General features: G+C 31.5%; 1 protein-coding gene across 4 annotated transcripts in view; it reads left to right on the top strand.

The window, feature by feature from the left end:
- LOC126745572 (four and a half LIM domains protein 2-like) overlaps nt 1–24769 on the top strand; it is a 319413-nt gene that overhangs the window by 78048 nt on the left and 216596 nt on the right. For 2 of the 4 annotated variants that reach the window (XM_050453469.1, XM_050453467.1), the window contains exon 3: nt 4979–5065. The exons of the other annotated variants lie outside the window; for them this stretch is intronic. In XM_050453469.1, coding sequence (XP_050309426.1) covers nt 4979–5065 — 87 coding nt within the window. The remainder of the gene's footprint in view (nt 1–4978; nt 5066–24769) is intronic. 4 annotated transcript variants of the gene reach the window in all.

Genomic DNA, 24769 nt, shown 5'->3' with positions numbered 1-24769 from the left:
GCACGCGTGGCATAATGGACACAATATCCATTGGTCAGAAGCCAAGATTCTGCACAAGGAACAGCACTGGCGGAAGAGGAAGTTCGTAGAGGCAGCTTTCATTTCACAGAATCAGAGGTTCTTCAGCCAGCCAAGCGTCGATATACCCAACATCTGGAAGCCTCTACTCTCAGGACAGTGTAGGATCTAAAGAGAGGCGTGTCCTCCCCCCCCCCCCCAACTCTTTTCACGGATGACTTTCCCTTCCACATCGCGGCACTCATCTAGTATATAAGCCCATAGAATAGGAGTTTGCTGCCAGTTTACACTTGATAACGGTTGGAGATACTTACCAACCGAAACGTCGTGTTACATTAAATAAATAAGACAATGCAAGTTCGACAAGATGTTTTTTTTTACCGGACTGCTGTTAGCACCACTTCAAATATTCTGAAGATTAGTTGCTCACCCAAAATGAAGCATTCAACGCTAAACCCGAACCTGCCTTACCGTTGACGTTCAAGAGTAATATGCTGATTTTCTTGGTGCCAATAGCTGCTAATATATCTATTAAGATTCCATCTGAATCAAATGGACCTTGCTTTTCTTAACCCTGACTTCAGAACCAATGACTCTACAAGATATAGATGGATTTGCAGCTATGCATGCCAGAACATTAGTTATTTGTTGCGGTCAAAGTATCAGATTTTTTATTGGATTTCTTGGAAAATTGTTGAAGTGAGTCTTAAGAACTGAAATCTGTCAATTGAATATTAATATGAGTTGCATTAAAAGCTATAATCTTGATATGATGAGATGATTTTTTATTTAAGAAAAAGGTTTATGAAGCTCTATACATTTAATTTATCTTAAAGTATACAAGGGAACATTTAATTTACAAATTGAAGAAGTAATTATGAATTAATTTCCATTGGAAAAGATTTCCTCCGGCTTCTTCAGCTTGCTGAGGGACATCCATGATTTGACCCATATCTATTTAATAGTCCAGTACCTCTTGGTCTATGTCAAAAGGAGCAGGAGGTCCATGCATTGCTTTTGCTATGTTTTGTAGCACAGCTAATTTTTTCAGTCTCCATTTTTAATGTCAGTCCATAAGCTAGAACAGGAAATCTGCATTTCCATATTCCAATGGCTCTCTCAACAACATTTCTTGTTGTTATGTAAGACTCGTTATACAGTCTTTGGCCATTGGTACTAGGGTTTTCTATATGAGTTAATAAAAAATTTCTTTTGGTATACCCACTGTCACCTACAAAAAAATCAGATCAGAACCTAATATTCATAAATATTAATTAATACACCTTATGTTTATACAGGGTGTTCATTTAAAAAGTTCCCACCACGGATTTATCGAGAACCACTGTTTAAAAAAAAAACGCCGAAATACGTCAAAAGGTTTGTCAAGGGGGACAACTTTCTAACCTAAAATTACTTCACCCCCTTTCACCCTCTGCCCCCAAGGTCATCCCCTTAAAAATTTTAAATGGCAAAGGGTATCGAATAATAGCTTGTTTAAAAGGTCTTTCGAAGATCGTCTTTTTTCACTATTCCAAGACCGTCACAAATGTAACTGACGGCAGAATAAATTCTTCATTTTCCTTAGCAACTATAAATAACTAAGCAGGTATAACAATAAATACAGTTCGCCCAGGATATAACGGTATAACGATAAATCCGTGGTGGGAAGTTTTCAAATGAACACCCTGTATGTATATGGAATTAATACACAGACCTACTTAACAATATATAATATGGAAAATACCCTTGCTGAAACTTTCTACGAATTCTTGAATTATTAAAAATGGTATTGTCATGATGCTTAACGTGGCCACCTACGACAACGACATCAATCAACTTTAGATTAGTATCACAAATAACTTGAGGGTTGATTGAAAAATAGTCTTTCCTATTTAATACCTCAGCATCATCTTGACCTAAAATTGTTAATATGATGTACGTTTAAAAAATATTAAATATGAAATGATGTACCTGGATTTTGTATCTTTATATAAGTACCATGAGGTACCGCAATTACTCTTGGAAATACTGTAAAAATCATTTTATACGCCAACCAATACAATTTTTACAAAATCAGAAAAAAGGATTTTTATAAACCATCTAATGCTGTTGTTACTCTCTCAATGATGCGACTGGCAGTGGATTCATGGATATCCATAAAATCCCCAACAGAAGATAAGTGACTATCACTTGCATTAAATCTCGGCCAGTCAAAAGTTGATTGATGGACGACACGCTATTATTCCTAAAATAGAAAATATTTAAAATAGTTAAAGGAATAGGGGATTGAACGTTAAAAAGATTAATATAAAAATATTAAACAGCTAATTAAAAAAAGGTATAATCCAGCTATCTAATGTGTCTCACAGTGAATTTAAGTCAGGCCTCTGTGTATTATTTTTACCTCTTATACCCTAATTGGGAAGCACGGAGATAAAATAACAAATATTGTGCCTGGAAATACTCCCTCATCATATCTTTAAAAGACCCATAGGTTTTAATTTCTAATGCAGAAAGAGTCTCGCGTTCATTACCTTACATACATACAGATCGTGAGAAAATTCTAGGTGTTCCTCTATTTTTTCCAGTTAATAGTTAGTTAATACGGTCTTCTTTAAAAGCCTAAATCGTCTGATAAAAGTGAATTCGTCCAAATCCTGGAAATAATTTCAACTTTGGTAAATTTGTATAGGAAAACCATAATCAATTATTTCGAGTAAATCTAAGTCGTCCTCCAGAAAGATCTCCTCAATTTCAAGATCCATAATATTATTGATAGTGATTTTTAAGAACTTTTTACAAGACACACCCAATTGACAGGAACAACAAATTTAAAGGGAAATAGCACCTCCAAATGGTATTTTGAGGTTAACTGAGACTTAAGCTCTCAATATAGGGGGATTAAATTCAACTATTAGTTAGGCCAGCGTTATTCAAAGTGTGCTCCGCGAAACCTCCGGTAGGGCTCCGCCAGCAGTCGTAATAAATGAATGCACGTATTAAAGTGGACCCTATAAGAATAAAGTTACCTAAGATAAAAATAAACAACCAAAACGAAACGCCTACTTATAGGTGTTACTGGTACATATACGAAAATTTAATATGTATTATTAAGTAAATGCCCGACCTATTACATCGAAATGTTACAGCGTTACTCGTACGGGCATGTTCTTTGATGCGTTTGCTTTCCCCAGACTTAATGTTTCTCATTTTACATGAGCTATTAAATCCTAAAAGTAGACAACAAAATATACAATTATGTCTGATAACTAAGAGTTTATACAACCTCTGGTGTCGCTCCTGTTACAATTGTAAAATATATGTTCTTCTCCATTCTTAAATTTATTTTGGGTCTGACAAGCATAATCGACTTCCCTATTTGTTTTCTATAAGAGGTATATTCTTCAAAATTCCTAAAATTTAAAAATGATTGTTTAATCTTTCTATTGTGAATATCAAGCAAATGTTTGGTTAAACTATTAAAATAAGAAAATGCCTGGGTACTGTTTGTACACATTGGACAGGTAATGTGTTTCTTGTATTCCTGGCCAACAAATTCTGGGTGAAACTTCTTAAAATTTCTGTTTCTCATCATTGTGCTTGAAAATTTCTTTTTACGGACTTCGCAGATTGCATTTTGTTGACTGGAAAATACGTAATAATTCAGATATGACCTAAAAAATTATATCTTACCTTAGTGTTGCCATAATTATTGTAGCCAGATACTGCAGCAGTTAAAAAAGAAATTAGAGAGTAAAGAAATCACTGGACTTAAAATCAAATACTAAAATGTTTGTTTTTGAACTCAAAATTAGCGTAGAACCGAATATTATAGACAACGGAGTCAACACTAAACACCATGATTGCTGTGAGCACTCAAATAGTGGCAAAATCGATATAAATAATAATTATCGGCAATAATTAAATCATTCAGGAAGCAAAGCAAATAAAATAAAATCTGCAATCTAGGTTAGGGGAAACAAAACAATATTAATATGTAAATGCCAATCGCGCGCGAAATTTTACGGACGTAAACGAAGGGATCAATCGGTTTTTGGTCCCGTCTTCAATTCTCATTGGCTGGGCATATTCGTCTTTTAACGTATGCTGGGTTAGAGCTTAAAACCTCAGGTTTTAACCAAGACTTTGTAAAAGGTAGATAATCATACAAAGCTGCGCACACCAATTGATAAAATCCACTCTTTTTGTCTTGAAGACATCTAGTGTTTGTTAATATTTATTTTTTATTCATTTTATTTTTATTTATATATTTTATTATACATTACTCAACAGCGAAACTCCAATAATAAAGTGGAAAAGATATATATAAACATGAAATCATCTTATCAAAATAAAATTAATATTATAGATATAACAAAATATTAATAAATATATAAAAAAGAAGAAAACGAGATTTTCTAAACTAAGCAAGTTCTTTTAATTTCGGCTTGGCTACATTTAAATATATCACATTGATCCTGTAAGTAGTTACGAGCGTTTTTGTTTTGTAAATCAAGAACCTCTAAAAACTAGCGCTAAAAGTATTAAACAATAGTATTGTTTCAAAATCTTTGACAAGCTGTCATACTGCGAAAACTCAAGTTAACAATTTCAAACTTGGCAGTTGTAACTAGAATAAAAAGACCTTTAAAATCACTTGACGCCCCCTCCTATTTAAGATTTTGAGGGTGGTTGCAACCCCATGCCAAGGGGTTAATGTTAAGGGGTTGAAAGTATTAAAAGAAATTGCCCTCATAAAATCAAAAATCGACGGGTTCGAGCATTTTTTAAAATTTTTTTTAAAAAAGGGTCCCAAACTTTGCTGGACTGTTTTCGACGGGCCATCCTGTATGTACTGCATTATTCTGACCACTGGCCTTAATAACACATATTTATAAAAACATTTATATTTACATTTAAAGGGTAAAATAGTTGCTTACGGATATTTTATCTTTTTCAGGTATGTACTGTTATATCAACACCGACCGCCAACCCGACATTTCAATCATATATCATTTAGACGTCATAATTTACTATTACAATTTGTGTAAGTACTTTGCTTTATTTAACTTAATGATTTATGGGTTTTGTTTTAATGTTATATTAATTTATCCTGACAGAATTACCTAAGATATTTTCTAATTAAAAATAACAGAAAATCAGTAAATAATACGCTTTTTAAAAATGTATGCCCTACAATCACAGTCTAACATAAAATTTATAATTTATAATAAATAAATAAATTTATAATTAAGTTGAAATCTATATACTTTGCTACAATGTTACAATGTAAATCTGGTTGACTTACAACAATTTCCCTGTTATAAAAAGGGATATTGCATGTAATTCCATTATACACGGAAAAAAAGCTAAACTGAATTAAAGATGAATCGTATTATTTTAGCAATATCACCATCTTCCCATTCTGCAAGTATAGTTAACTTTGTATTGCAGCTATCCATATACTTGAAATTTAAGTAATTTTGTTCTTATTCTAAGCTTTAGAACCTTATAATTAAGTATAGCTTTCATTTTAATAATATAGATTAAGTATTATTTACATGAGAAGTGTTTTTTTCTTGAATCAAGAATACCTATTAGGTTTTAAGAGCCAAATATAATTATATTTAAGATTCGCATATATTTATATTAAGTATAGTTTTTAGTATCAAGTATAGCTTTATTCTTGATACTACATTAATTATTGTTGACATGAGAATTATCATTTCTTGAATTAAGATCAACTATTGATAGTAAGGAATGCATATTCTTTGTAGAAGAAAAATTATATTTTAATAGAGCTTATATCAAGATGATTGGTATTGATCTTCCACTTTACAAACATATTGATATTCTTACACATTACAATAATGCAATATGTTTTTCTTAGAAAATGTATAGTATCGGACAAAAATTAAGCGACGCTATAATATTCCTAAAAACTTTGCGACTGTACTTCGTATAATTAGGAACACTTTTGTAGTATCAGTTATACCTTTGTTAATAAGATTTAAACATTCTTTGCCTCTTGTGATGAATAGCAAGAGATTAGTAAATTGTTGTATATTTTTATGCATTTTTTCATGGACAAAAATAAAGCGACTTGATCGATATTGTTCATACCATTAGTAGATAAACATCGGTTTTTCTCGGTATCAAATCTATATTTTGTTTAAAAATGCCTCGTGGTAAAAGTTTTTCTATTGATCTTAAAGAAAGAATTATTGCATCGTATAAGATGGGAACACCACAATACGTAATAAAACAAGAACTAAGGGTTTCAAAATCTGTTGTGTCGAGAACCATTTAGAACTATCGAATTAGAGGAAAAGTAGTTAACCGAAAACAGACGGGTAGACCGAGAAAAACTTCAAAGAAACTGGATAGAAAAATTAAAAGGATCTCCCAAGCAAATCCTTTTCTGTCAGCAAAGCAAATGCTGGCTGAAGCTGGGGGCTCTAATATTTCATCTCGAACGATACAGCGCAGACTAGTTGAAGCAGGCTTAAAAGCATGCAAACCTGCCAAAAAACCGCTTCTTAGTAAAAAGAATACTAAAGCACGTCTTCTGTTTGCAGAATAACATGCTCACTGGATACCAGAGAAATGGAAAAAAGTACTTTTTAGTGATGAGTCAAAGTTGAATTTGTATAAAAGTGATGGTGTTCAATATGTTCGTCGTATTGCCGGTAAAAGACTTGACCCAAAGTATGTCCAAGGTACTGTAAAACATGGAGGTGGCAACGTGTTAGTTTGTGGTTGTTTCTCTGGCTATGAAATGGGACCAATTTACTAAATTGAGAAAGAGAGAATTTTATTTCAGTCCTAAAAATATTATTTAAATTTAATACCTTATATATTGAAAGGAAATCATCAAATTGGAAGAAATACATCGAGAAAGGGTTATATTCTCACACAAAAATATTTTGTCTCAAAATTAACAAATATTTGGTTAAAGGTCTTAGAGCATTGACTTTGTTAATTTGTAACACGTTTATTAACTTTTTTCATAAAATATTATCTAGAATCTCCCTCTGAAATATTTTCATATCATTATAGAACATCCTGTGTTTTTAAGTAAGTGCTTAAAATTTAACTTACTATTTCATTATGTAGTCATAGATCTGTCTTCCTATAATGTCTACTAATTTATTACTGATATATTTATTCAGCACTGTATGTTCTTTATAATAATTTAAAATTAGAGAGCCATAAGGAGCAGTTGTAAATAATGTATGAAGATCAAACTCCGGTATTCTGTTGTCTTGGCTCAATAAGTCCTCAATCCCACAAAATGCAATGTCTCTATTATAGATTGGTACTAATGTCAATTTTAATGTTGATGTTGATGCAACATTACTGTTTTTAGCATCATCAGATATAAAACTTGTATGTTTTGATCCCCAGTAGATTGGCTTCTTTTATTGTACTGCTTCAAATGTTGACAGAATTTAATTCTAGTGCCTATACAGGGAACTAATTCATTTATTATATCATCAGTTAAGTTTTTGATGTTTAGCAAATCAATTTTGTCTTCTGCAAATAGGAAATAAATAATTTATTTACATTCAATGCAAAAGAAGAATTATTAAAATTCATTATTTATAGATTTGGGCTTGCCATTGATAAGTCAGGAAAAACTTTTTTTTGGCCGACACTTACTTTTGACGACTTACTTATATTCCTTAAAATAATGGCCACGCATGCATCAGGACATTGGAGCATGGATATATACACGACTATTGACGATATTAACATCTTTTACTTACCCATAAATGTTATTAAAAGGGATTCCAAACCCAATTGCTTAACAATTGCTCCATAATAATTCACAAGTCACAAAAAATGCGCATCAGAATAGCGCCTAAACAATGTCGACACCGGCAGCCCTTACACGAATAAAATGAACAATGATATAATTGCGTGGGTCTGTTCAATACTGATGTGTACAAGTATAATAATGTTAGTTTAAAACGACTTATTCTTAAAATAAGTATAATAATATTGCATTTACTAAAATTTATTTGCTATAAGGAACAAATAAAATTCGTTTGAATATTATGCAAAGATTAATTTAAGCCATGCATATGTTTAAAACAAAAAAAACTACTCGAATGAAATTTTTTCATATAATTGTTAGTTCAAGACTAAGACTTGAATTTTTAAGAAGAAATAAAATTGAATTAATTTTAGTTTTTTTCTTGTATATAACTTGTTTATTCTACATTAACCAAATTTTAAAATTATTATAGCAAGTAGAACGGGAATAGAAATTTAAGAATAGGTAATTTTTTGACCTATAAATATTACACTTATGCCAAACTTTTTTTTTTAGATGAGAGTTAATCTTAGATGGAGAAGTTTTTTTTTCCGTGTATGCAACAACTTGTTTAAAAAAAAAATCATTCGTAAATCAACATATTATGTCATACAAATTACACCACACCTCTCTAAATATAGTTTATAGCGGCTATTCGAGATCAATCAACGAATCACAATCAAATTTTGGGGAAAAAGCCATTTCAGCAGGCGCTGCTCCAGTTATATCCGATTTATTGTGCCATTACCCCAGGTTTATAGCCTACTTAACATTTTCGTTGACATTTTCACGGTTTGGTTGATAAAACGGCTTATGAAGTTGTTGGAATATAATTCTTTTTTTTTTAAATTATCCTGCTGATAAAAAATTTGTCACGCTTCGATATAATGTTACGTAACTATTTTTTTTACTTTCTTTCCTTTCACAGACAACCGTCTGGGCTACTAAACGTCTGATATAAGCAACAATTATTTTATTGTTTAACCAGCCTTTATAAATAGAACGTTACGTAATAAGTAGGTGATCTCAATGTTTTTTTTTAATGTTTGCACTTAAAGCATATTTTTTATTGGTTTCCTTAAACAGTCCTTATCTTTTAGCTGTTGGGGTCTTTTCCAAAAATAACTGCACCTCGCATATTTTATGCGGTTCAAGCTCTTTAATACAACACGTGTTTAACGTTTACGAAATTTGCTAAAAGACTAATTGCAGCTCATGCTTAAATGATTTATTAGTTATGTTAATGAAATAGCTCGTAAATTTCGATGACTTTATTACCACAAATAATTTAGATAAATGTGCATTATCCTAGGAGACTAAAATAGACCGACATACTTGCAAGATCAAAATTTAATTTGTTTATTAGAAACTTTCACCATAAAATCAAGAACGACAATGTTTAACTTTTTTCTCGAGCAACGCCAAATATAGCCTTTTAAGTGATTATAGAGAATCGACGATGTTTTCTCAACCTCGTCTTTAAGGGGTCATAAATTGGTTTTACGACAGAATTAGCCGTCGTAATTGAATTAATAAAATCACAATTATTTCTGGTTTTTATGGCCCTGAGGTTATTTTGCGGTGTCATTCCGATGTTGTGCTTCAATGGCTTTTGAAGGAAGCATTAAGATTCGATGAGTGTTTGATTTTCAGGGCACTACATCCTTTTTATTAGAATAATTATTCGGAAATCTCTTTTGCAATTATGTTTAAACCACAAAGAGAGTATTTAAAAATGCATTACCATTGTTATATGTTATATATTGTTATATTATCTCAAAATAATATGTCGACCGTAACAAGTTTACAAGGACATCTAAATATTCAGTAGCTTTGGAGAAATGTCACAGTTTTCGTCTTAATTTATTTTATTTATTTATTTATTTTTCCTAATAGTCAACTAAACTAACCCATACATACTTTAATAGGTACACATTATGATAACAGATATTCTATTTTTCCTGTGAGCTTAGATTGGAAATAAAGTTTGATGTTAAAAGATAAAATCAACAAAGATATAATCTTTCGCTTCTTTAATAAATTTTTTCCTATTATTTAATGACTTTATTTGATATGGCCATAAGTTAAAAAAAAAATTCCAGATATATTATACATTTTTGATTTAATGATCTCTTATTTTGTGGTACTATGATATGCTTCTCCAAATTTATTCTTGTTTGATGGCGATGGTTAATTAGGTTTTGAGTGTTATATTTCTTTTTAGTATAAAGACATACAGCCAATATATAAAGAGTGTTTTAAGTTGCAAAGTTCTTTTGAATAAAGTTCAACTGTGGGATATAACTTTGGTTTTTGAAACATAATTTTTACAACTGAATTTTTTTTTTCCAAATAGGTGGCACTTGCTCCCCCCCCAAACTGAGATTCCATATTGCAATATCGGTTCAATCAGAGATTTATAAAACATCAATAGAAATTTTTTGGTTAGTGTCGTTCTTAACAGATAAAATTTTCCTAGTAAGGCCCTGAGTTTTGCAATAAGATATTGAGCGTGCAAATCCCAGCGTAGGTGTTGGTCCAATATGATACCCAGGTATTTTATATTTGTTACGGCATTTATAGGTTCATTAATGGTATTAATCATAATATTTTCATAATTCGGACGATTTACATTAGTTAATGAGAAGGCAATATATTTTGTTTTTTTAATGTTTAATGATAAGTTATGAGAATCTAAAAAGTGTTTTATTCTTAAAAGTCCATTACATAATTTATTTTTTACTGCATCCCAGGTATCAGCAGTAAATATTGCTGTGGTGTCATCTGCGAAAGAAACAATTTCACCCCCTATATCATGACTAAATAACATGTTTACATATATTTTGAACAGAATTGGTCCCAGTACAGTTCCCTGTGGTACACCCACATTAATTATCTTTGGATTACTATAACACTCACTAATTTTTGTATATTGAATTCTATTTTCTAGATAATTTTTAAATAAAGAAAGGACTTTACCTCTAATGCCATAGTTTTCTAAGATTTCTATTATTATTTTTTTTCCTTTATCTATATTTTTTGTTAAGATGGTAGCTACCTCTTGTAAAACATCTTCAGTACATAATCCTGCAGTAAACCCAAATTGCTTGTTTGACAGAAAATTATTTTTATCCATGTAGTTTATCAGCCGTTCTTTTAGGCTCTTCTCAAATATTTTGCCAAAATTGTTCATAACACTGATAGGTCTGTAATTTTCTAAAAGGGATTTGGGCCCTGATTTATGCACTGGACGAACCACTGACGTTTTAAATTGGCAAGGTATGCAACCAGTATTAAAGACATTGTTTATAATATGTGTTAATGATTTAACAATATATTTGTGTAAAGCTTTTATAGTTCTTGCGCTAATGCCATCTTCACCTGGTGAGCAATTATTTTTTAAAGATATGTACTTGTATTTTCATTTATTGGTTTTAAAAACATAGAGAATGGTATTTGATTTTTTATTTTTTGGTTTACTTGGGTGTTAGGTTGAGAAATGATACCCTCTGCCATTTTTTTCCCAAATTAATAAACTATTCGTTAAAAAGGATAGCCACCTCAATATCGTTGTCAATTAAATCGTTGTTCTGAGTCGTAATTTAAAATCTTTCATTTGTTTTATTTTTTCCATTTGTTGCTTCTCGGACAAGTTTGTAAATGTTTTTTATATCTGTTGGATTTTCATTTATTTTTTCGGTATATTAACTATTTTTTGTTTGTGTAATTAATTTGTTTAATTTATTTCTAAAGTTTTTATATTCATTTATTTTGTCAGGATTTGAGTTAATTTTAAGCGATTTTTTAAGTTGATCTCTAGTTCTTATAGATTTTAACAGACCATTCGTTATCCAAGGTTTAAGTTTGCGATTTTTGTTTGTAATTTTATATTTTACTTCAGATTTCCTAACAGTATATCTATAATAAAGTCTGTTAGTGCTTTAGTTGCAATTTCAGGATCTTCTGTTTCCAGAATTTTATTCCATTGAACATTTCTCGCTAATAACATTAGTTTTTCATAATCTAGTTTAGTGTATACTAGAGCATCATTTTTTTTGTTTGAAATTATTTTGTTGTGCTTGTGAGGCATTTAATATTATTGGAAGGTGGTCAGTTATATCACAGTTTAAAATAATCGGTTTCATTTTTAATAGATCTTTTTTAATTTTATTTTTAGTGAAGATATGATCAATGCATGTTCCAGATACTGGTCTAGTGATATCTTTAAATGAAGCAGTAAAACCATATAAATCTAAAATGGATAGATAAACATTTACCATTTTGTCATTTCCCAAAATATTTATGTTAATATCGCCCAAAAAAATTGTTACGTCAAATGATTTTAAGGAGGATAAGAATTGGTCTAGGTCATTTAAAAAGTTAGTGAAATTCGAGTTTGGGGAACGGCAGCATGCATTTATACTAATTTGATAATTGTGATAGTTAAAATTAATATTAGTTATACTTATCTTACTATTTGTCAGTTTTCTTGTAGAGATTTTAGGATTTATTTGGTTCTTTATGTATATAACAATACCATCAAATTTATTTAGTTCAGCATGATCATAGTATATTTCAAATCCCGGTATGTAAAGTTGTTGCACTCCAATCGCAACTCCAATTTGTGACATTCTGTAAGAATAAGTAAGCCACAATCTCTAAGATTGCAGCTCTCTAAAAACACCATAAATTTATCAATATTTTTTTTAAGCCCTGTATATTTAAAAGTAGAATGTTAAGGTCATTTGTTTTGTAAAATGTTTTAATAATACCTTGCAATTCATCAGTGTTAACTGTAATTTTTTTATTTTCGTTAGGAAGCTCATTTAATAGAACATCTATTTCCATTACCTAAAAAAGAAAACATTTTTTTTAAATTGTAATTTGTACATTTTTATCACACAAAAGAACCTATCTACCTATACCTAAAAATTATTAGTTACTAAGACCTACTTCATTTCTGATTCTTATTGGTGAGTCGCCTTCTTTCTTCACCAGGTAGATCTTCCCATTTCGAGAATACACAGCATGCATGCATGACCTTTGTTTTCTTGTAATCTACACTTTTTGAATAATGTTTGGTTCGCAATAGTTAAGTCCTCATTAAAGAATATCAAGTTGTTTCTCCCTGTCAGGTTGCATGAATGCACTTTTAGTCCCTTTACTTCTTTTCTCGCCTTGAGTAATTTAATTTTTTCTTCATGACTCTGTAGTTTTATTAGAATTGGGGCCCCTTCCTGCTTGTTAACCCTGTACATTTCCACGTTCATAGTTAGGGTGAATCTTCTAGTTTGGAATATGTTTCCAACAACTTTTTTTAAAGTCTCATTCGGCTGTTGTGGGACTCCGCTCAATATAATATTATTTTGTTTTTCTTTTTGTTCTTGTGAGTTTATTTTGTCTTCAAGTGCATTCAATCTTGTCTTTAGATTTGCATTTTCATCTTTTGACAGTTTCATATCCTTGTTTACCTTTTCCAGAGCCTTTTTCTGTTCCTCAAAACAGTCGGATATAAATTGGAAAGATCTCTTGAGGTCAGCAAACTCTCCATCCACATGATTTTTGAAAGGGTCTAGGATGTCGGTTAACACTTTGGTAATAATGTTTTTTAGCGACGTTTCATCCATTGGACCGATTTTTTGCAGTGTTTGCAGTGTTTTTCCGGCAATAAATCCATTGTTTTTGAGATCACATAACCTCAATTTTTTAAAAGTTAAATCAACTTATTTGTTTTACTTTAAATTGCGAAAATATAATTTCCTCTACTTTTCTGACTAAAAGGCGGTTAATATTTTGACAGTTTTAGCTACTTTTTGTTAAAGATGACCAAAATTAAATCTGATTTTATGTTAGGAGAAAATTTTTGATGTTTGTTCGTTTTGATCACCATAACCTGTTCTTATAAGAAAGACGTGCTTTTAAAGCTTTATAGTAATAATAATAATAATAATAAAAACAAAATGAAATAGAAATGCTAATTAGAAATCATCAGGATCGGTGAAGAACAAACTGACCCAGAAGAAGCACCGCTTCCTATAGAAGGAATGAGTCTAACAGAACTACCCAAAAATCCGTACCAATCAAACAAGTTCTCGAAAATAATCTGGCAATGGAATTAAGAAGATTTATGAAGAATATTTCGGTTCTGACCCGCTTAATAGGCCCACACTACCAACCCTAAGCTCAACGAAAATACTTGGATATATGATAGGTTTACTTAACAGAATCATTTTACCAGAGTTTTTTGCAGATAAATCAAGCATAGATGAACTACATATGCTTGGATGTAAAGCTTATGGCAAGAACCTAAAAAGAACGAAGTAGAAAAGAGTACCAAACACCAATGTGGGAGAAACAACTGCAAAATATATACAGTTGTGGCCAAAAAAAAAGGAGTGCATATCAAATTGAATCAATTAAATTGCAATCAATTGAATGTAAATCAACCTGAATTAGCTTCGCTATATGTTTGAATGAATTTACAAATAAAATACTAGGCATTTTCTTCCGGCATTTATTCTGTGTACCTGATAAAATTTATAAATAAACCAAGAATGCCTTATCTTTCAAAAGCAAGTTTTTTTCATTATTGTTTAACAATATTGTTAACAAAAAAATAAGAGTATTTCTTTATTGTAACTAGTTGGTCTCCGTTTATTTAGATAAAAGATTTGTTTGTGATATTTTGTATAAATACAAGTCAGGTTCAACAAGATCGTTACATCGTATTGGTAAATATGGGTTCGCGCAAAGCATTGTAGCCCCGAAGAAGGGCGTCTAATTTTGCAATTGAGGAGTTAAAATAAATCCTCTGCATTTATTGCAAATGTGCCTAAAAGATCACCCTATGTAATCTCCAGAATTTTAAAAACACAGAATAAAACGGGAAATGTTCCTGAAAATCGAGGCCGTCCAAGAAAAACCACACGGAAGACTGATAAGCTTATTGTACGCGAAGTCAGTAAACAACCTTTTTCCACATCTATCTCTGTAAACCGAAACTTAAGCCTAAGTATTAATGCACTAGGACGATAAGAAGACGTTTGCAATACCAAAAATTATATGGTCGAGTGGCCAGAAAAGTCCCATTTCTAAAAAAGAATATAAAACAAAGACTGGCATTAACGTTCTTTTTAGTGGTGAGACGAAGATCAACTTATTCGGCTTAGATTAAAGATTATTCGTTAGAAGGAGGAAGAGTGAAGACTATAATCCTAGGAACACAATAGGCACCACTGGCACTGGGGGGCTGTTTTTCCTACAATGGAGTAGTTCCCATATTTTGGATTAAAGAGACCATGATAAAACAAATTTATTTAGATATCTTGGATAGAGTCATGCTACCATATGCCGAAGAAAACATGCCTATAAGGTGGGTGTATCAACAAGATAACGACCCTAAACATGCGGCACGAATTGTTAAACATTCCCATCAAAATCGCCTGACCGTCAAGCAAGCATATAATCGTTTTTTATACACACCCCACAAAAATTATCGCTAGCTAGTACCAGTGAATGATGGGAGACTAATAAGACTATTCTGTGCTAATGCATGATAATGCTCGTCCACACGCTGCTAGAGTTGTTCGGCAATACTAAGAAGAGGTCGAGATACCCACCCTAAATTGGCCTGCACGTAGCCCGGACCTTAATCCGATAGAACATGTCTGGGACTATCTAGGATGGCAAATTCAGCAACATCCAGCACCAATAAGAACACTACATGATCTTCAAAATGTTCTTTTTGACTTCTGGGCAAACGTGCCGCAAGAATACCTCCAGAACCTGTTTAGAAGCCTTCGAAGACGAATGGAAGCTGTAATTAGAGCCAGGGGCGGTAACACACGCTATTAGAAATTCATTGGCTTAAATAAAGTTCATTTTTTTTGTATACATGTTTTGTATAATTTTTTTGATTTTTGTATGTTTTGGTAAATCAAAATATTTGTCCTCTGTAGATTGAACTGATTTAAAATAAATGTTGCAAAAGTCGTATTATTTGGTGATTTAATTATCAATATCAATAAAATTTTAAAAAACAGGCAAAAAATTTAAAATATTTAAGAAATAATAAGTGATGCGATAATTTTTGTGGGGTGTGTACATTATGAAATATTGTATGAATTGTTTCATAAGGAGTAGAGTGAAGAGAAACAGACACGGATCGTCATTGATTATTGTAAAGTTTCTAGGATTATTTGAAAATGCATTAAACATAAAGTTATGAAAGCTAAAATAAGAACTGACCGAGTCAATCTAGCGAATAAATCGCATTTACGACCACGCCAAACGGATTCACACAATAACACCCATACATATTTAAAAAAAAAATGAAAATACAAACCTTGTGTTTAGTCAGTACTAGCAAAATGGCCGGTTTTATTGGCAATAACCGCAGCGTTATTTACGAGGCACCGTTTTTGTTTTGACAAGGCTCCGATTTTATATTTCATTATTAAAAGCTAATACATAAGACTATGTCAAACAATCTGGGGAATCAAGATTTATGGAGGTCGCTCTTTTAAAAAGGAAAACCTCGAATGTATTAAAGGAAAATAATTGATAGGAGAGAAATCGTATATTTAGAAAATTGAGCTGAAGGGAAGTGATGTATGATCATTTTAAGCAAACAATTGTTGAGTTGTTGGCTCCTTAAATTGAAAAGAAAAATAGCTTATATATATAGTTTTTAGCTTTGGAGGATTTCGTTTTATGACGATTGCAAATTAGTATATTACACTGATAAAAAAAAATTTAAAAATACACACTAAATCATTGGTTTTTTTGATGCCACAGAAGTGTGTAAAATAACTTCTTGATTGAAACTCTGCATTATGTAATTATATATTTTTCTCGTTAAAGAAAATTTACCAATATGATTGGAAAATACATTAAGTCCTTAAATACATTATGTACCATTGTGTGTACGTATTTTTACCAGTAATTCTTCATTTATTTGTGTATACTTACTACGATTTAGTATGTACATTTTTTTTGTCTCAAAATGTAAAATTAATTTGTAATTTTTCAAGTCATTAATGTTTTTTTACAGTGAGCTATTACACTGTAATATTTTGTATGTACACACTATCTGCACCAAAAATAAGTGGGATATAATATTTGTCTACTCGGCCGTAATTTATATTACATAACACAATTAAAATATCCTCCATTTTGATTGATAGCAATCGAAGCCATGCAACGCGTACCCGACACCTGTGTTATGGATCACTAAGCACTTTAAGCTGAGAATCAGAATAATGTAAATGGAGAAATGAAAACTGAGTTCATTTTTATCACATACCGCTGAAGGACTAATTGCATTGCGGGGATCAAATCGTGGAAATCACATATCACAAACTACGTTTGAGGCAAATTATTAAACAAACAATTTGAAAAGAAAGGTTAATTATTTTTGCTTGAAAAAATTTAATTCTTGATTTAAGAAAAATAAATATGAAGTGTGAAGGCACAGAAAATATATTTGTGAGAATATTATATGTAATTATAATAACAGGAACTTACAATTAATTTAACTGCAATAATTTCCCTAATGTTAAATATAGCTTCTTCTTGAATCATTACAAATTTATTTTGATTTAGAATAAGATTTACTTTAAATTTTAAGACAAGCAATAAGATTAAGGTATTCTTATCTCAATGTTCTTACATTAGATTTAAACATAATTACAGTTATTTCAAGATAATTTTTTTAAGAGTGGCTTTAGTTTTACATATGAAATAGGATTTTTTTGTGTGTAGAAAGATAAATATAAAGGATTTGTACAATGTTATAGTAAAATGAAAAAGGTTCTCTCATGTATAGCCTTTAGATGATCAATAATTTACGGATTCTTGATAACCCCTTCCGTGCCAAATTATAAAAGGGCCTAACCCACAAATGAAAGGGGATTATCGGAGTGCCGTTTTGTCATCGAATGAATCTCTAAATAGTAGGAGCGGCAAAAGCGCACGAAACGAAGGTGTTTTTCAGGAAATTACCTGATCCACACCCCCGCACGGTTTCACTGAACAAATGCATAAGTATTTTATTATGAGATATCGGCACGATAAAAAAACACGTATCATGTTAGGTGTAAAATAGCTAGATTGATTTCATATTTTATTTGTTTTGGGTGTATTAAATGGTAATGGTAAAAACTTATTCAGTTCTATATGAATTTTGGGCATTGTACATCTATTCTAATGTTTTTAATCACTCTCTAAATTAACAGCTTCAATAAACCCCAAAAATAGTTTGTTAAAACTATGCTTTTTACTGGATGGTCACTATCACAAATATCTACATTCTGACGCTTGCAACCTGATTTTACTAAAGAACTATTACATCTCCAGTGTAATAGTTTAATAGCAATGATACGCAATATGGGGACCAACATTTTTAATTGTTGCTTGATTAAATATAAGAATATCTGTTGTTAGCGGCCTAGAAGTTGAAATATAATAGCTCTAGACCTATAAGATCTTTCTGTATTATACTTATTAGACTTTTTTAAAAGAAAGACCCTGGTAGGTACAACCACTGGTACACACACGAATATTTTACTATGTACCAATGTTGACAGCCAATTGTGGCATGCGAAGAAACGAAATCTGCCAATTAATCTTATGTAGCACCCCAGCGTTTTAACTTTTCGTAATATACTTTATAGTCGCCTTCGCTCTTATCGTGCGGGTTCAAAGGTCACCACGTAATATGAATCAAATTGGAAAATCAGTGGCTGCCAAAATGTTATTTCCTTGAGAGTTTGACAATACATTGAATGCCGTCATGTGACATATTAAAGCCGCGTATACACCTTGGATCATAATTATTAACTGACGTGATGCCTTTAACGCCGTAAAAATGTCTGCGGAATACTACGTATCCGAGATTCAACATGTAAAACATACGTTGGTTATTTCCTTTCATGACGTGAAAAAGCCCATAAGTATAAAGCCCGTTGGGTATACGCCTCATCGGTATATGCTTAGAATCCCCGATATTCTGCTAAGTTGCCAGACATAATATTTACTTTTCTTTTTTGAAAAATTGTCCGAAATAGACGGAATTCTCAATAACAATTTTTCTTTACGCAATAATATCTAAATCTAAGCATTTTATTTTTTTTATGAGAGCAAAAATGCCTCCCTAGCTTTTCATTAAAATTGTACATATTTTACTTAAAAATGGTTGTTACCTAAATTTTTGAGAAATTAGTATACGATTAAGCATGACCCTATGTATGTGCATAACATATAGGCCAGCGCCAAGCAGACTCTTGCGTGCACTAACCCAATATTGAAGTATAACCAATTGTCACTAATACTAGTCGATTAAGCATGTCTTTTTACACAAAAAATGTTAATATGCCGACGTTCGCAGTTGGTCGAGACCATAGTTATAGTAGAAAAACTTCAAAAATACGGGGTTTTAGAAAAACCTACTTTTTAATATTAAATCTATAATATCGCCGAAAGTATTTGATATATCCTTCTAAATTTTTTTTTATATTAAAGGGCATTCATAAGCGCTGCCAACTATCATAAAATACTTACAAAAGTTGTTTATTTTTTTTCTGAAAAAATATTAAGTTGAAAATGTTGAAGAAGAATAAGTTGAAATGTTTTAAAATGAAAAATTTGAACCAAATTTTTCAGCAATCGAGAAACTTTTTTATTTGAAACATTATCAATATAAGGTCTGCGAGGAAGTTTTAAAAAAAAAACTAGAGTTCTCTATTTATAATACTTTACGAGAAAGGAACGTTCAAACTTGCAGCACAAAATTCGATTACCGCGCATTGGTCGTCTATGCAGCATTTACTGCTGCTTCAAAAATGGATAGGGTATTTATTGCTAATTTTAATTTTTTTTTATTTCAATTTTAAATGTTAAAAAAGTTGCTTTAAAGCAAATAAAACAAAAAGGCATTTTTGGGACCCACCTTGCTAAGCGAAACTAAATAATAAAATATTGCACTTTCTATTTAGTAGGTACCAAAAAAATATTCCAAAAGTAACATAATAGTGTAGTTATAAACAACATAAAACATTTTATTAAATTATATTGTCTTCTATATCATCTTCTATATCTATGATTTCTGTTACATTTTTTGCATTCCATCTTGCATTTGCATTCAAGAGAGCAATGCACGCCCTCATTTTTGCACGCACACTTATTGCTATTGCAGTTTTTTTCATTACAAAAAAGACTTATAATTTTCCGTAGTCCTTGGGGAATTGGATCATTGGGTGTAGAATACTGGCACTAAAATATCATTTTCATACATCCAACTATAACTTCGTGGATCTAACTTTTCGACCATACCGATGTCACTTTTGACCCAGGAATATACTTGATAAAAACACCTGGAACATAAAAAGAATAAAAATAAAACATCTTTTAAGATACCAACTCATCATGTTAAAAAACTAATTAAAAGTAGGTACATATATCTACCTTTTAACATGCAAATAAAATGATGCTTCAGTGGGAGGAATTTCTTTGGCTGATTTTATAGTTTCCTTTGTCCACCTAAGCCTTACTTCATTTAAATATGTACATTTTTCATTGCGGTAAAGATACAAAAAAAATTCTCGCAATGTTCACACTTTCATCTATAGTATTTTGTCCAAAATATCGCAAATCCAGAATTTCGTGATATCGAGAATATATTTGCCATGCAGATTTTTTTCCAATTTAAAAAAAAGAATTAGTTGTATCGCAGCCTGTGAGTGCATGAAAAGCTAGTAATTCATCACATACTGCTTTTCCAAAATGATTCGCTATAAAGTGAATTGGAATAAATCGTTTTTTGTTTGTCGAAGATGTGGATGTCCCTTTTCTATAATTATTTCCAATGAATTCATTTTGTCTTTATTCCAATAAAAGTAGAGTAACAACACCATCACGTCAGTATCATCCGACTTTACAATGATTTTTTTTTTCCTGTAAATTCTTCATTAATTATATGAAATATCAGGCGTGTGTCAGCTTCTTCATGATTACAAGACAAAATATTTTCTTCTATAACTTTACTATTTTCGATCTAAAAATCATATTATTAATTTTATTGCCAATATAATAACAGAATAAAATATTTTACCTTTATACTAAGATTCCCATATTGAAGTCCTCCAGCTATCATAACAATCAGCAGGCAGTTTATCTGACGAGTCAATTAAATATTGGGTCACAAATCTTATTAGCGTCATTTTATTTACATTTAATTTAAGTAATGTGGTACCTTTCGAGAACCAATTATAGAATAACTTCCTATTTTATGTTGACCTCTTCTTTGTCGTTCAGCACTTTTAACGGAATCTTCAATATCATATCTGTCAAATATTAAGGATATTTTTTTGGTGTTAGTAGCAGTTAATATGTAGCAGTTTTTTAATATGACATCTCCAAGATCTTCAAAAGTTTTTCTTAACATTTTTTCATTTAGTTCTTGTAATAATAGCATTCCGTCGATTAAATAAGGTCGCGCCCGCCGCCCTGCTGGAGAGGTATTTTTTTTTTAAACTTCCTTGTAGTGTTATGTACATTTCCTTTACAGATTGTGTGTCAAAATTCCTTTAAATAAAAAAGTTTCTCCCTTGTTGAAAAATTCAATACCAAAAATACAATCTATATTAATTATTATCATTTTTTATTATCAAAAACAAAAATACTTGGAAATCATTTTGGCTAGATATTAGCGCTTAAGTACGCTTTTTATAATAATTAAAAAAAAAATCGCATACGTCAAGTAGTTTGCAAGATCTGACAAGTTAATGTTAAAAAATCAATTTTTTGAATTTATGCTTTTTTTTAGGTTTTTCGCTGTCAAGAACGTCCCGACCAATTGCCAACGTCGCCATAACAATTTTTATATGTAAAATGACCCAATATATAAAACGGTTATAGTCTCAATAAGTTATACCGTAATATTGGGTTTGGTCCTACGACGACTTTTGAGAGGTTTGCCGCCGGTTTTCTAATTTGTCGATTTCAGGGCAGAGCGTCTAGTTTTTAACGATTATTTGATCTTGTCTTCTTCTTTGTTTATGTGTGATTGTGTTTTTTTTGTAATAATTATTGGGAAACTATACATTTTGGTATAATGACAAACAATTAATTTGTATTGTGTGTGATGCAGTGCAGTCCAGAAAACTACTTTTTTTTGTTTAAAGGCAAGTTTATGTTACAATCTCACTTTTAAAATGACATTTTAATTTTATGATTTATTATTTGTCGTTCGACCCAATCTATACGTTGATGCACAGAAAATTAAAAAAGTTGTGTTATCTTTTCTTTTATATCAGTTAAAAGTCAAAAAAAGATAAAAAATTACTAAAAAAAAAACTGGTGAATGCGGCGGGCAATTCTAACTCTCAGCACATTCACCAATTCATGTATTTAACTTTGTTTAAAAAGATAAATACGAGGCGAGCTACGATAGTTCTTTAAAATGTCGTTTTCTTATGAATATTTATTTATTTACACATTACAAGGCAAAAAAAGATTGAAACTAACTATTAAAAAAATGGAGAATGCGCCGGGCATATCTATCTCCCAGCGCATTCACCAATTTATTTACTTAGCTTTGTTTAAAAAAAAATAATTTTTGTACTTTTTAATCATACCTAAATAATAATAATAATAATATCCTTTATTTGCCAACAAAATCGTATACAGGACGACAAAGCAACGTCATACAAAGGAGGATCTAGCTCCCATAGGGTACATTAATTTTTCTTATCTAGAATTCATAGAGGCAATATACTTATATAAACAAAATTTAAAATAAATATTCTAAATATCTAACACAAGTTAAAATTATTATCCAAAAGTAAAATTATAAAAACATTTAATCTGCAACCAGTGGTAAACAGCTTTCTTAAATTGGACTGTAGATTCAATTCTTCTAATATAAGCAGGTAGCATTCTATAAGCCCTGATGGCCATATAATGAGAACCTCTTTCATAGTAAGCTGAATTATGCAATGGAATGCGGAGATCGCTTCTATGTCGTGTAATCATAGTCACATCCTCAGCGTACATTGCCCTATTCTCAACAAACAAATGATTGTGTCTCTTCACAAATAACACCAAGGAAGAAAAGTATAAGGAGGGAAGGGTGAGTATTTTTAGTTTGCAGAAGTAAGGTCTAGAGGAAGTTCTGTAGGTCATGCCCAATAAACAACGAATGATACGCTTTTGCATTCTAAATATATCTAGAGCTCCTCTTGCTGATCCCCAGAAACAGATACCATATTGTAAGATCGACTGTACCTGTCCGAAATAAAATAGGCGAAGAGATACCTTAGACACTACATCCCTTAATCTTCTAATCAATCCGCACAAGCTAGCTAATCTGGAATAAAGGTTTTTAATATGTTTCTCCCAATTTAAATTGGGGTCAATATGTATTCCTAAGAATTTAATACTATTGGCTACAGGGATTGACTGCCCACCAGACCACACAAGTAGAGATCCTGAGACAATATTGGCCTTCGAAAAATTAATCAACCCCGTTTTACCAGAGTTCAAAGACCACTTACTGTCCAGACACCAGGTCCTTATGCGCTCCACTGCGGATGAGCAGCCCCGTGAAAGATCTGCCACTGTCTTCCTGGCAACTATAACTGATGTGTCGTCGGCGAATTGACAAATCATATCAGACGGGAACAGCTCAGGCAAGCCATTGACATATAATAGGAAGAGCACAGGTCCTAAGATTGAGCCCTGAGGCACACCTCTTTCTATAATTTGGGGGCGGGAAAACGTTGGTGAGCCGGAATGTGTCACACAAACTATTTGTTCTCTTTGCTCTAGATATGAACTGAGTAATTTAGATGCTGCACCCCTGATGCCATACCGTTCCAGGATGTCCAGCAGTAAAGAATGGTCAACCGTGTCAAACGCCTTAGACAAATCGAAATACAGTCCAGCTACACTGGCCTTTCTCTCAAGATTCTCCATAATATATTGTATTGCACTATAAATGGCCATTTCCGTCGATCTTTTTGGGAACGAATCCGTATTGGTGTTTATTTATTATTTGATGGTGAGTTAAATAATTCATAACTATTTGATAGATAACCCTTTCAAATACCTTCGATATGGATGGTAATACGGATACTGGCCGATAGTTGGCAATATTCGTTTTTTCTCCCTTCTTAAAAACAGGCACTACTTTTGCCCGCTTAAGAGCAGACGGAAAAATTTGGGTAGAAAGACTCTCATTGATCACATTGGAAATCGGTCCGGCTAAGTGAATCCCAACAAACTTTAAGACGAATACCGGATTTTCATCCAAGCCAGAGGAAAATTTATTTGGAAGGTTCATCAATATCTTAAAGATATCCTGAGAATTAACAGGATTGAGAAATATGGTTGGATAATCATTATGCAAGTCATGTATATTGGAGTTACAGCTTTGTTGATGGTCAAGAGTAAAATGTTTAGCAAATAATTCGGTGATTAAAGCTGGGTCTTCAATGGACTGACCATCTTCCCTTAAAACAATATTGTTGTTAGTTTTATTTTTACCTGACTCAGATTTAATAATTGACCATGCTGATTTTATCTTGTTTTTTGAATTTTGGATTTTGTTATCATTTATGGACTTTTTATAAGAGGAGATGTAACGTCGATATTGTTTCCTTTCATGTTTGTATGTAACGTAGTGTTCCCTAGAATTAGTATATTTGTACCAAACATAGAGATCTTTTATGTAGTTTGAATATCTTTTTATCTCTGGTGTTATCCAGGTTGGCTTCTTATTTTTCAACCTAGTCGTACATATTGGAAAAGCCAAATCAAAATAATAGAAGAGAATACGAAAGAAACTATTATATTTTCCTTCAACTCCTTCAGCAGAATAGAATCATCTCCTCCCATGCCTCCGACATCAGCATATTGTAAAATCGATTCATGTTA

Source organism: Anthonomus grandis, chromosome 16 (assembly GCF_022605725.1).
Source record: "Anthonomus grandis grandis chromosome 16, icAntGran1.3, whole genome shotgun sequence".
NCBI lineage: Eukaryota > Metazoa > Arthropoda > Insecta > Coleoptera > Curculionidae > Anthonomus > Anthonomus grandis.
Note: the sequence above shows the minus strand (reverse complement) of the source record. Positions and strands in the feature narration are given on the sequence as shown.